Raw genomic sequence first — 14,671 nt, 5'->3', positions numbered from 1 at the left:
TGCTAAGAAATCTGGAGTGACATGCTATTACCAGGCACCTGTCACACTCTTCTGGTCGTTGAGGCCCCAAAAGAAACAACAGTCTAGACTGTTTCCAAGTCCCTAAATCACCAAGCAAATTCACAAGTTAATTTAGGTACAAACTGAACAGCTAACTCTAATAAGGCACACTCTAAAGACTGACACACTAGTGTTCATTTCTCTATATTTTTTCAAAGGTATTAAAGGAAGCTGCTGAGCCTTCCCTGGTGGCTCAGACAGTAAGGAATCTACCTGCAGTGCAGGAGACCTGGGTTTGATCCCTGGGTCAGGAAGATTCCCTGGTGAAGGGAATGGCTACCCACTCCAGTATTCTTGCCTGGAAAATGCCATGGACACAGGAGCCTGGTGGGCTACAGTCCATGGGGTTGCAAAGAGTCGGACATGACTAAGCGACTAACCAAAAGGAAGCTATAAGCTTACTGGTTGCTTTGTTTTAAAGAAGCAGTTAGTCAATGGTGAAAGTCACCGTGCCATTTTATAAAATAGTTTTATCTCTGAATCAAGAACATCAATCTATCCGAAAACAGGCCATGAGCATCTACTGTTATGCACTGCCATCTGCCCAGCACCCACCCCCTTTTGTAGGAAGAGCTCCATGTGGTTCCAGGGAGAGCTACCATGTTCTTCCATCCCTCTGCACCCCCACATCACAGTTCACCCGTTCAGGAGTTACCCCTTGACCAAAGTCTAGTAAATTACAGCCTCCTTATCAAACAGCCACCAATGTTGCCAACTGAAACTAGAAAAATGAGGCAAGAGGTGGATAGCAAAGCTCAGGGGCACATGGCAGCTACATTCCCTGCTACCTGGAAGACTACCTGCAGGAGCAGAAATAGAAGCTAAAATCAACAGACTGAGGAATAGAAACCCTTACTTTCTGTTGTTCTGGGGCCTGTCTGCACCTTGCCTTCTCTTCTGATCGGCTGTTTGGCTCTTCCCTTGGTCACACAAAATACACCAGTATCTTTCCCCCAAAGTCCTAACATAAAGTGCCTTCCCCCACCACACCACAATTCTGCATGAGAAATGCCAACCACAGCCTCCAACTGCCAGCTGAATTCTCTCTAAGCCATGGATGGACGGGGTTGGTGTGTTTTATCCACATAGCTTCTTACTCTTCACCAACGTTATGGATACTGCTCCTAAAGGTAGTCATTTGTAAGTAATCAGTTGGTCATGACCTGGTATAAAAAGATTCTCTGGGCCATCTGGAGCCCCATCTCCATACTCAACCTCACAGAGATGTGGACTAGAGAAGCCAAGGTATTGAATCATTTAGCAATGAGACCAGAACAGAAAAGACTGGCAGGAGGTAGAGTTGGAACTACAACACACCACAGCCACGTGTGAGCTGACGTATGGTGAGCAGACACCAGCACTATGCAAAGGGCTCCCGTCAGCGAGGCACCCACCCCACCTGAAAGATGAAGATCGCCTCCAGCCCTACCGCAACCTCAGTCACTAACGAATTTCTGGGTCTCCCAAGCTGGAAGCTTTGCAGTAACCTGTGCCCCAACTTCACCACACTCTACCTTTTTTTATTCAGATACTTAAGTGAATCCCTGTTTCTGACAACCAGAAAGGGCGAAGCCATAATAATTCTGAATGCAGAATTCTTTCCAGAGAAGCCCATCAGCAGGCATAAACCAAATGCTTGTTACCATGGTACCCAGAACCCTCCCACTGGATTACTGTATTGAATGTGATCATGTAAAAACTCATGACAGATACACCGTTTAATAACCAAAGCCATCTTCTTAAATCAGCTTGGTGTCAAACATCAAAACTGTAATTCAAGAAACTAACATCTCCCCAGATCAGTTTTCTCTACAAATTAGAATACTAAACTGAATGGTACTGCTGAAAATGGCAGTTAAATAAAAAACCGTAGCTATCTGAATTTCATTGTAGAATTGACTTTGTGATATTTTTAGTTTGTTCTCATTGTGAGATGTGTTTTTAAAGTGGACAGGACTTTATAAATGCCTTGCATATAAATGACATATTATCTTGTTACTTTCTTATATTTTCTTCTTTATTTGCTCATGGGTCCGCTTTGGTGGAACACTGGCTAAAGAGTTGAACGGTATAAGTGAATTCAACAGAGGGAACAAAGATGACCATACAAGATGACCAAACACCCATCAGTAGGTTTTTCTGGTGACCACATCCAAGTAAATGAAGAAGTATTTAACTCCACAGTATCAGATGCCTACGAGAGATCTGCCATCTGCTCCAAGGCAACTGCCAAATAAAATCACAGTATTATGGTGTTGGCAACTTTTACAGAATTTTTTCTGTTCTTCCCACTCATCTACCACCATTACTTACATAAGAGAACAGAGGGAGAAATGAGGTATTGACACATGCCACCGCAAGGATGAACCCTGAAAATATTTTGCTAAAGTAAAAGAAATTGGTCACAAATAGCCACATATTGTAGGATTCAATTTAGTTGAAATGTCCAGAGTAGACAAATCCATAGTCAGAAACTAGATTAGTGGCTGCCTGGAGATGGGGAGGAATGAAAATGGGAAGTGACTGCTAATGTGTATGTGACTTCTTTTGGGGGTGATGAAATGTTCTGAGATTAGTGTTATTAAATATAACTGTGAGTATATTAAAAACCACTGAATTGTATACTTTACAGGTGTAAATTTTACAATATGTAAGTAATACCTCCTTAGACTGCAAGGAGATCCAACCAGTCAATCCTAAAGGAAATCAGTCCTGAATATTCATTGGAAGGACTGATGCTGAAGCTGAAACTTCAATACTTTGGCCACCTGATGCGAAGAACTGACTCACTGGAAAAGACCCTGATGCTGGGAAAGATTGAAGGCGGGAGGAAAAGGGGACAACAGAGGATGAGATGGTTGGATGGCATCACAGACTTGGCAGACAGGAGTTTGAATAAGCTCCAGGAGCCGGTGATGGACAAGGAGGCCTGGCGTGCTGCAGGCCATGGGGTCACAAACAGTTGGACACAACTGAGCAACTGAAGTAATATCTCAATAAAGCTGATACTTAACAGACAGACAGATGGCTGTGGGTAGGGGGTGTACATATGCAGAGAGAGTAGGAAAAGCAGAAGACTGGATAAAAATGATAATGTTTTCCTCTTTTGCTTACCTAGGTAGTCTCCAACAAAAGACAGGTCACATTCCCTAAGTTAAATCATAAATCAACCATAAAATATAAGGAATTTCCCCCTAAAAATGGTGATCGGAGTTCCTCAAAAATAAGAGACTGACTTAAGGAAAATTTTCTTGTTGGGTGAGAAGTTAAGAAAAGGGCTAAGATGTAGTGAAGGTAAAAGTGTTAGTCACTCAGTTGTGTCCTACTCTTTGCGACCCTATAGGTTGTCGCCCGCCAGGCTCCTCCATCCATGGCATTCTCCAGGCAAGAATACTGGAGTGGGGTGCCATTCCCTTCTCCAGGGGATCTTCCCGATCCAGGGATAGAACCCAGGTCTCCTGCATTGCAGGCAGATTCTTTATTGTCTGAGCCACCGGGGATGCAGCAAGAGATGATAAGGGAATGAAGATAGAGAAGTTCTCTGCCAAATGAATAAAACTTGAAAGTGACTGAGGGGCAGGAATGGGGGCTGGGTTAGGAAGAGGAATGGTGTGTGGTTAAGAGGTTTGATAAAGGAGAGGCTGGTGCTCCCAGACAGGATCATTCATCTCAGCTACTATGGAGTTTCAGCCACTGCTGAGATGAGAGAGAATTTGAAGATTATAAGGAATAGGAGCAGGAATCCAAGCAGATTTCAAAAGTCAGGAGGGGGTCATCTACAGCAGCAAGGAGAAAGAGATGGGAGGGAAATCTGAGGAATCTGTATCTAAAAGAGAAAGAAAAGATTTCTGTAGTCCTACGGATGGGACACTACTGAAGCTTTATATATACAGAAAATAAATTGAGGGTATAATCCAGGACTGCATGTAATGACCTAAACAGACTTTCTCTCAATAGCTTTGCATAAACCCCTTTGATATGAAATATTCTTCCAGATTCAGATTTCACAAACAATAGGTGGTGTATTTACTGGGCACTAGGGACCATGCCGCTCTCAGAAATAATCCCAAATAATGCATAATTTAGGCAAACAGCCTCAAGAGTAGATGAGAACAGAGACTGGTAATTTAGTCACTAACTCCTGTCCGACTCTTGCAACCCTGCCAGGCTCCTCTGTCCACGGGGTTCTCCAGGAAAGAATATCGGAGTGGGTTGTCATTTCCTTCTCCAAAGGATCTTCCTGACCCAGGGATTAAACTCATGTCTCCTGCACTGCAGGCAGATTCTTTACCAACTGAGCTACCAGAGAAGCCCCCCACTCCATCATGCAAAAAGCCTTTCCCTTGGGGCATAAAAGTGTTCCATCTGAACAGGGTGGTGAGCACGCGAATAAGAAAAGCTCTAGCTTAATTTTCAAGGAATGAGTCCAAGCTCAAGGTGGTGTACCATCTTGGAAGGCTGAAAGTGCTTTCTATTTTCATGAAAGGCATTCTCAGAGCCCTGCAGCCCAGCCTCTCCTCTTCTGCTGCAGTGGAAACGGAAGCAGCTGCACAAAGGTTCAAGACTCAGTCTCTCTCCAAGTTCCAATGGGTTTTATATTACTAGACTCAGACTCTTAAAAATGGTTTTGGTTTTTTTCCCTCTTGCAATCAATCTTTCTCTCTAAATTACTAGCGTGCTAGTTGCCTACACTACTTTCTTGGCACTGGCATACAAATAAACAGGCTTTTATCTTCCTAATTGGATCATTCCAGACCATGTTTTATAGATCTCTTTGCATATTCAACAGCAAGCTGGCGCCATACTTTCACTAGAAGGAAGTAAAATATTTTATATATATTTGTTTGTTTATGTATTCATCCTGGCAGGGGAGATGGATTGTACATTAACAGGCGTATTCTGGGAAGCAGAATTCTATGTAAAACCACTATAGTACAGGAGATCTTAAAAAATATGAAGCCAGTATCTAAACCATCTAATTAAAAAACTCATTACTGGTAGAAAAAATAAGACATCTCTCTCAAAAAAGGTAAATTTAAAAAATCTTCTACTTTTTTTTAAAACAGGAGTTACTGTTTTTTTTTATTTTTTTGCTTTTAATTAATTTATCTGGCTGCATTGGGTCTGTTTCAGCATGCAGGATCTTTAGTTATGATATATGTGATCCGGGCTTCCTAGGTGGCGCTAGTGGTAAAAAAAAAAAAAAAAAAATCTGCCTGCCAATGCAGGAGACATAGGAGTTCAGCCCTTGAATTGGGAAGATCCCCTGGAGGAGGGCATAGCAACCTACTCCAGTCTTCCTGCCTGGAGAATCCTTTGGATAGAGAAGCCTGGCGGGTTAGGGTCCATAGTGTCGCAAAGAGTTGGACACAACTGAAGTGACTTAGCACACACATGTGGGATCTAGTTTCCTGGCCAGGGATCGAACCCAGGCCCCCTACACTGGGAGCTCAGAGTCAGCCACTGGACCACCAGGGAAATCTCCTCTTCTGCAGTTTCAAAATAAGTTTCCACCATCTGTGCAGGTCTATCCATTTGGGAATTAAGTATACTAAATCATATAAGTATGTAACCTTAATGATAGCTTGAAATTTGCAATCAACGGGCAGAAAGTAGAGGCAAGTTCTGCTCTAACTCTCATTGTATAGAATCCAGGTCTTTTCTTCTGGAGAAAACCTCGGCCTAAGTTTTTTTATCTGTAACTGCAGAGTATTTTTAGGATATAGTTTTGAAACGTCCCCACTAATTTTAATTAGCACTAGAGAGCTCATTTAGTGCCCTAAGAAATTTCCTGCTCTCCCGGAGATTACAAATTAAAAGACCCATACAACCACAGGGCCTGGGGGTGGGAGTGGGGGTTGGGGGGAACCTCAATCACCTCCTGGAGGAGGATCCACCCTGAAGGGGCCTATAATGAGGACAGGGATTTCAGCAAGAAATGCTTGGTCACCCCAATGAAAACTTCCCTTTAAAGGGAATCTAGTTGATACATAGTTACTAAATAAGTGTTATTTACTCTATCCATGTAATGTAAAAGATACAGTTAGGTGCTTTCACTTCATTTTCTCAGCTTCCTTGATTCTCCACAACCACATAAACTCAAGGTCAATTTCTTTTGTCATTCCCACAGCTTTGCAGAAAGGCTCTCCTGAAAAATTTTAGCTCATAAATGCTGATGAGTGACAACTCCCAAAGTCATTTTGGTTTTAATTTCTGACATTTTTTGAAATGTTCATTTGTACACAGGCTTTCTCCTACTACTTCTCTGTGCCATTATATTGGGGGGGGGGCATTAATCAAAATTTTGGGATGTGATATTAGATGTTAAGATGTTTTTATGCTTTTTCCCTAATTACCAAATTGTTCAGATTTATTTCAGGAAAAAGTTCAAATACAGATACAAAAAAAAAAAAAAAAATCACTCAGAAAGAAACACGAAATATTTTGGTACACAGCCTCCTATTTTTTAAAATTCACTGTTTATGAGTGTTGATATAAAGATATTAATTCTAATTACTTTATCAGGCTAAATGTTACACTTTTAAAAAGATTACTTTTTCTACCTGCCTTAATTTGTGTTGATTCTACAAAATATAACCTAAACCATAAACACCCATCACTTGTAAAAAGAAAACATTTACCTTTTACATTTCTTTAAAAGAGTAAAAGCTTTTTTTTTAAAAAGCATGTAAGCTTCAGGCTCACAGCAATAGAATTCTCATCTATATACACTACAAAGTGATTGCCAGCACAATTCCAGTTATCATCCATTCACCAGTCGACACCCTCTACCCCCATTACCCACTCTCACCCCATTTCCCTACGGTAATCACTAATCTGATCTCTGTGAGTTTGTTTCTGGTTTATTTGTTCATTTGTTTTGTTTCTAGATGAAATGGCCTCAGACACCTGACAAAGTAGACCAGATGACCATCAGTCCTCCACACCAGTCTCAACACATGATTCCCCAGACAGCCGTGATAGCATCATGTGGGAAACTGCTAGGAACGTAAATCATCAAGTACCATCCTGGACTTACTGGATCAGAAACTCTGGGAGTGGGCCCATAATCTGTGCTTTGACAAGATCTCCACAACATTCTGAAGCCCACTCAAATTCCAGAACCACGGTTCTAGACACTGCTGGACTGGACTGTTATTCCTGCCATTAGCATGGTAGGCTTTTTGGAGAGCTCAGAGATTGTTCTGTCACACAGACCTGGGAAGTCAGAAAACAAGCAAGATAGTTTCCTCAATAAACAGATGGTTTTCCTGGAGTCTTCTGGATTCACTAAAAGCAATTTCTTTTTTCTTTTCACGTTAAATATCCTGGAGGTAGCATGTTTTCTTTTCAATAACTCCTTACAGTTATTCATGGCTTCTTCAAGCCACAGGATGCATTCCTGAGCCTTCTCAAGATCTTTCTAACATGTCTGAATTACCCATTATCATTCCTCTCACCCATGAGCTCTGAATCATTTTGCATTTTATCGAATATAAAAAAATCGGAGGCTATACACTTCAGAGCTGGTCTGCCTTCAGCCGCTTGTCAGCAGTGTGACCTTGGCAAGCTACTTAATCTACCTGTGCCTCAGTTTCCTCACCTGTCAGTTCAGTCAGTTCATGGGCTTACCTGCAGGTAATAATAACCTCCCCCACAACTGCTAAGGGATTAACTGTTAAAATATGCCATGAACAGTGCCTGACACACAGGAAGCATGTTTACTATCATTATCATTTGTTCAAGCACCTGGATAACACAGAAGGAAAGACATTTTAGGAAGTGTAAGGACAGCTGATTAATCCTAGAACAGATGGGGACCTCCTCTGGAACTACAGTAACAAAGAACAAGGATCTGCTCTGCAATCGGCAAGTAAAAGCAAAATACTACAGTTGACCCTTGAACAACACAGGGGTGAGGGACACCAATTCTCCACACAGGTAAAAATCCCCATTGTTCAAGGGTCAACTGTACACAGCAGTCTGGAACCAGAAAGCAGCTGACTGGTGATCAAAGATGACTGGTCACTATAGTACCACACTGGTCTAAAGGCTCAAATGAAAACTCAAGAAAATGAGGCAAGAGACTGAAGTACAAATCAATCCACTAGCACAGGACAGGATCATGGTTTCCATGAGGTTCCATGTTAGTGAATAAGCTAGAAAACAACACTCCAATTCTAGAGTGACTATCTGGTTAGTCACTTACTTGAGTCAACTTACCTCAAGTCAGGTAAGTTCAAGAAAGATCTTTAAGTCACCACCACTCAAGAAACAAACTCTCCTAAGGGCAACTGAAAATTTTCCCACAGCATTCAGTTGGCTTCATCCCCAACATCCATTTCCCTCTTCCTCTTTTCCCATTATATTCCACACTTTTTAGCCTAGCTGTCTGGGTGGGACTGACCCCTCATCAACCCCACCACTCCCCATTCCCTGCACTCCAAGATGCACCCTGATTAGCTGATGTCAACCAGCATAACCTTGTGACTCCAGTGGAGAAAGGTTCTGAGAGAGGCATGTGAAATGAGCATAATCAGTCAAGCTGGTGAGGCGATCCCAGGGCCTCGGAGAAGCACAAGACTGGGCAATCAGAGGTGTGCTTCTCTGCTGGATGTCCTTTCAGACAGATCCGGAACCTGGGGCAGCCATCCTGGGACTCCAGGACCCAAAAGCCTACCTGATAATGGCGTCTACACCAGCAAGCAAAGCCAAAATGCAGAGAGACAGAAAATGGATCCTGGTCACACCATTTAAGGTCAGGAGCAAGTCTAGCTTAAAGGTGAATTTATCTACTGCTCTGTCACTTCTCTTTGTCATCTAAACCATTCAGGATTAAGTTCCTCCTCTAAGCAGTACATGCCTCTTAATCACATTATGCTGTAAAGGTAACAAAAAAGTGAGCTATCTTCACAATTAACAGTAAACTTACCTTTTTAAGCTGTGACTTCAATTTATAGGTCATAATTAAAGATATCAGGAAAAAATACATAAACCTGATTTTCTCACTCAGAAATCATTTTATTTGAAATCTCAAAGTACAGAGGCAAGATTCTGAATAAACTCCACATGGTTTACATGTTTTCAGTACTGCTGACTTTTCACTGTGACCGAGCCCCTTCCTGATCTTCAGGGCCATCTCAGGACAGAACACTCCCTGCTCACCTAGGGCCCTGGTAAAAGTGTGCTTTAAGAACTGAACAGCAACAAGGGGGTGAGAAATCACAACGTAGGGGACACGTGCCTGTCAACTTGATCAATGGCAGACTTACCTGTATTAAATGTGCCCTCACCAGATTAAGCTACTGCTCTTCAGATCAAAAACTTCTGCCATGTGATACAAACTAACCTTAGCCACTCAAAGTGAGTACTGTAACACATCTGGTTAATTCATGTAGCACAGTCCGTAAGTAAACGTTGTTTATTTGTATTCTGATGACCCTTACACCAGCAGTCCCCAGCCTTGCTGGCACCAGGGACCACTTTCGTGGAAGACTATTTTTCCATGGACCAGGAGTAGGGGGATGGTTTGGGGATGATTCGAGTGCAGTACATTTGTTGTGCACTTTATTTCTAATCTAGAGCTGCTGCTGATCTGACAGGAAGTACCAGTCCATGGCCCAGAGGCTGGGGACCCCCGCCTCACACAACATGAGTTTGAATTGTGCAGGTACACTTACACAATTTTTTTCAATAAATATACAGATACACAGTAAATGTATTTCCTTATGATTTTCTTATTAACATTTTCTTCTTTTCTCCAACTTACTTTATGGCAAGAATATAGTATATAATACATTTAACTTACACAATACGTATTCATCAACTGTTTATATTATTGATAAGGTTTCAGGTCAACAGTGGGATATTAGTATTAAGTTCTGACAGTGAGCTATTAGAAGTTAAGTTCTGGGGGAGTCAAAAGTTAAATGTGGATTTTCGAATGTGCAGCAGGTCAGTGTCCCTAACTCCCATGTCGTTCCACGGTCAACCGTATTTTTATGTCTAAGGTACAGTACACTTCAATATTCTGAAACGTAAGATGTGCTAAAAATAAAACAGTCTGACAAACACAGGGCAACTCTTTCTGAATGGCTATACAAACACCCTGTGCTCTGAATCATTCTGGCCTTGAGACCGACCATTCTCCAAATAGGGGACTGGCCATCTTCTAAAATGGTCAGCTTGCTCTCGGAGGACATGGTCAAGTAGATATGAGTCTATCGTGCAAGGGCAACAGAGTGCCTGATTTCAAAGGGATCTGTAAGGCATCCCAGGCCTCGACGGTGGGGCGGGAGGGAGACCTACCTGCCAGAGCCTTGATGCGCGACCGCTCAAAGAGCCGTGCGGAGCTGTTCTCGTTGTCCCAGTCGTCCACGTCCCAGCGGTTGTTGACATCGCTGTACTGCTGCTGGATCTCAATGTTGTCGTAGTCTGTGGCTACTGTGGTCGTCATCTTGGACCGTCTCAGCTGCTCCTCCACATCAGCGCCTTCTTACAGGTCTCTGAGAAAGAAAAGGAAAACCCTAGTCAGATGTCTAAGCCGTTGGTCCCTACAAACCTACTGAGCAAAGGTGAGCAGAAGGTAACACAGGTCCTACGTGCCAAGAGTAGGTCTGGGGAGTCCCATAAGAGCTGGTGTGTAAGGTCAGCAATGCCTCATAACATGTGTGTGACCTTGGCCGCAGCACTTAACATCTGAGACTCCGTTCCCCCAGACATTAAAGGGGGAAGATACTCTACAGATTGTTGAGAAGACTGAATGAGATGATAGATGCCCAACAAAGGGTGGGTTCTTCCTTCTTTCTAATATTTAAAGTTTGTAATTTTAGAATTTCATTGGAGCTGGATGAACACCTCCCTCAGGCTTCTGAATGAACAAAAATTTTTTTTTATGTTTATTTACTTATTTGGCTGTGCCAGGTCTTAGATGCAGCATGTGGGATCTAGTTCCCTAACCAGGGATTGAACCCAGGCCGCCTGCGTTGGGAGTACAGAGTCTTAGCCAGTGGACCACCAGGGAAGTCCCTGAATGAACAAATTTATTTCTATTGTATGTCATCATAAACTATAAGCTTTTAGCTTCTCCTAGAAATTCATACAACGTGATGTGAGAGAACTAACATGACTTTATCTAACCATCTCATTTACATGTTAGAAAACTGATGCCTAATATTAAATGACATAGTAAACCTAGATAGCATATTGAAAAGCAGAGACATTACTTTACCAACAAAGGTCTGTCTAGTCAAGGCTATGGTTTTTCCAGTGGTCATGTATGGATGTGAGAGTTGGACCGTGAAGAAGGCTGAGCACCAAAGAATTGATGCTTTTGAAGTGTGGTGTTGGAGAGGACTCTTGAGAATCCCTTGGACTGCAAGGAGATCCAAACAGTCCATTCTGAAGGAGATCAGCCCTGGGATTTCTTTGGAAGGAATGATGCTAAAGCTGAAACTCCAGTACTTTGGCCACCTCATGCGAAGAGTTGACTCATTGGAAAAGACTCTGATGCTGGGAGGCATTGGGGGCAGGAGGAGAAGGGGACAGAGGATGAGATGGCTGGATGGCATCACTGACTCGATGGACGTGAGCCTGGGTGAACTCCGGGAGTTGGTGATGGACAGGGAGGCCTGGCGTGCTGCGATTCATGGGGTCGTAAAGAGTTGGACACGACTGAGAGACTGAACTGAACTGAACTGAACTGAGTGACAGTACTGGTGGTGTTTAACAGGCATCAAAAAAGTGACTAAATAATGACTGAAATTACGTATATGACTGTGTTATTTCAAATTCTACTACCAACCCCAATACCCCCGCCTCAGGGGCCCAACCACGGCCACAGTGTTTTACAGGGATAAATGGGAATTCTCAGAACTTTGGTCTCAATGTTTGGCCCACTGACATCTTTGCTTTATCACAGGGCCCTCAAGAGAGTTAGGTGAAACATATTTAGCTGTAAATATATAGCTTCTCCCTTCAATATAGCTATTATTCATTCATGGAACCAAAATGTACTGAGGACCCAGTACATGCTCAGCACTGTTCCAGATGCCGGGGATAACAGTAAACAAGGTAAGGACCCAGCACTAGTGAAGCTTACGCCCTAGTAGGGTGAGCTGGACATACAGCACACAAGAAAAGGAAGACAGCTGAAAGAAAATAAAATGAAGCTACAGCGATGTGACAGAGGATAGCATCAATAATGCTGTGTTATAAACTTCAAAGCTGCTCAGAGGCCAGACTTAATCATTCTTACCACAAAAAGCAAATGATAATTATGCGAAGTGATAGAGGTCTTAGCCAATGCTACAGTGGTAATCACACTATATTATATAAACATATCAAAACAACATATCTTACACCATTTTAAACTTACAAGCTTAATCTTATATGTCGGTTATATCTTAATTTAAAAATAAAACAGAGAAGAATGGATGAATGGCTATTTTAGAGCTGGTGGTGGGTCAGGGAAGGCCTGAGTCAGTATGTAAACTGAGACCTCAATGATCTTTCACACTCAGATCAAGAGGAGTAACGTTCTCGGCAAAGGAAACCGCACGTGTAACGGCCCTACAGTGAGACCAGCACAGCTTGTTGGAGGAATGAAGAGCTCGGTGTGGCCAGAGTCAGGTGGGCAGGGTGAGAGACAAGGAGATGAGGATACAACAGCAGGTGGGGCCAGACACGAAGGGCTGTTAAGTGTGATGGAAGACACAGCAGGCTTTTAACCCAAAAACTGACATTACTGGACGAATGTCTTTAAAAGGTCAATCCTGGTGCTGTGTGAAAAACAGATTCTAGGAGGCAACGATATGTGCTTAAGTTGTATCAGCGTAGTCAAATTCCTGCATGTTTTGTATACACAACCATCCGAGTAAATTAAAAAAGGAAGAGGAAGAAAGATGCCTACCCTCCTCCACTTAGTTGTGGGAAAATGTCCCAAGGAAAAAGATGTTTGTCATCTCCCCAACTATCCTGCCCCACCTGCCCCATCTTAAGATTCAAAAATGATAAGATTTTGTACCTGGATGCTCATTTCATGAAAACCTCATTCAGTGTGCACCAAGAATGCGCACAGAGACCAGAGTCAGCAGACCCAATCGCTGGTGCTCTAATCAAACCAGACACCACCTGGCAATCCCAAACGGACCAGTTGAGCTGTGGACAAAAGCACTGCTTGAGGTGCAGTTCACCTTGTGGTGGCAAAAGCACAGACACCCCCTCTCATCACTAGCTGTTTTCTCACAAGCTGTCGACCAGCACATCCTCCATGTTCCTAAGTGAGAGGTATCGTGTCCACCTCACAACTGAGCCACGCAGCTGTAACTCACAGAGTCAGCCACCTCTGCTCAAACAGAAACTTCCTGGATGGGAGTACACTCCCAGATTCCCATCGAGGCAGACATTATCATGTCAACAACATACATTTAACAGTAGATTAATTTTAACACCTCCATTAGCAATGTATTTAGAAGATTTCATAAAAACAGGAAAATTCAGACACCTGAGCCAGTGAGTGTATCTATAGAAGAATCTTACAGTTGCTTTCAACATCCACAGTCATAATCCTTTCAAAAAGAAAATCAATATTGTTATGTACCATTTAACCTGGAGATGTTAATTTTTAGGACTCCATTAAAACCAAAGATTTCTACAAAATTTAGCCTTGGAGGATGTGATCTCTAAGGGGAAAAATGTGAAAGTACTGTTAATTCCAAAATGTTTAAGCCAACCCAAGGTGAAATCTGACTACCACGTACCTCTTTCCAGATTTGTTTTGGCTATTTGGTGCCACCTGCTGCCCGATGAGAGCAACCCACACCACGTCAGGGCAGTGACCAACCTGGGCTCCACCAACGACCACCCCCTACCCCGACCTCCGCCAACCTCTGACTATACAGTAAGACCAACTACAACCGATAAATCTTCCAACCACTGACTTATCCACAAATTCCTCAACAAGCAAGTATTGGGTCCTTAACGCAAGTTTAAAATAAGTAATTTTAAGAATATAAGCACAGGTTTTCTACATTTTCTTCTTTTTTTTTCCAGTTTTTTTTTTTTTTTTTTTGATGTGGACAATTTTAAAAGTCTTTATTGAATTTATGACAATTCTACTTCTGTTTTATGTTTTAGGTTTTTGGCCATAAGGCATGCGGGATTCCTCAACCAGGGATCAAACTGCACTCCCTGCATTAAAAGGCTAAGTCTTAACCACTGGACCATCAGGGAAGTCCCTCTAAGTTTTCTTCTTTAATGGTGTTCTTTAATAATGCCATTACTCCTCCAAACCTCAAGAGGGGACTGGGAAACAAGAGTTCCTATGAGTCTATAAACAAAAGAAATACGATTATATTATTTTTGATTGTTTCACTTGAGCTCCTAAGAACTTGGATACCAGGGGCATTTTTTTCCTCAATGTTCTCTGTCCAAAGACAATACCCGTGCCAAACTATAGAGTGTTTATGATGACAAAATTTTTAAAAAAACTTCAGGGGTATGTCAAAGCTGAAAATCCCACCTCCCCATCAGGGCCGTAGTGAAAAGGTGCCTCTAGGTATTCAAGAGCAACCGTGCAGGAACCTGACGGTGAAGGAACTTCAGAGACAAG

The 14,671-nt window shown here is 42.5% G+C and overlaps 1 protein-coding gene across 5 annotated transcripts in view; it reads right to left on the bottom strand.

The window, feature by feature from the left end:
* The window catches only part of SPTBN1 (spectrin beta, non-erythrocytic 1), a 212,728-nt gene that overhangs the window by 136,186 nt on the left and 61,871 nt on the right, over positions 1-14,671 (bottom strand). For 4 of the 5 annotated variants that reach the window (XM_070798671.1, XM_070798670.1, XM_070798669.1 and 1 more), the window contains one exon: positions 10,369-10,565. In XM_070798671.1, coding sequence (XP_070654772.1) covers positions 10,369-10,516 — 148 coding nt within the window. In that variant the 5' untranslated portion in view covers positions 10,517-10,565. Of the gene's footprint in view, positions 1-6,159; positions 6,173-10,368; positions 10,566-14,671 lie in introns of all 5 variants that reach the window. The other variant, XM_070798673.1, reaches the window with a different exon arrangement.

This window comes from Bos indicus, chromosome 11, assembly GCF_029378745.1.
Source record: "Bos indicus isolate NIAB-ARS_2022 breed Sahiwal x Tharparkar chromosome 11, NIAB-ARS_B.indTharparkar_mat_pri_1.0, whole genome shotgun sequence".
NCBI classification, from domain to species: Eukaryota; Metazoa; Chordata; class Mammalia; order Artiodactyla; family Bovidae; genus Bos; species Bos indicus.
This window is presented reverse-complemented; position numbering and strand designations above follow the sequence as displayed.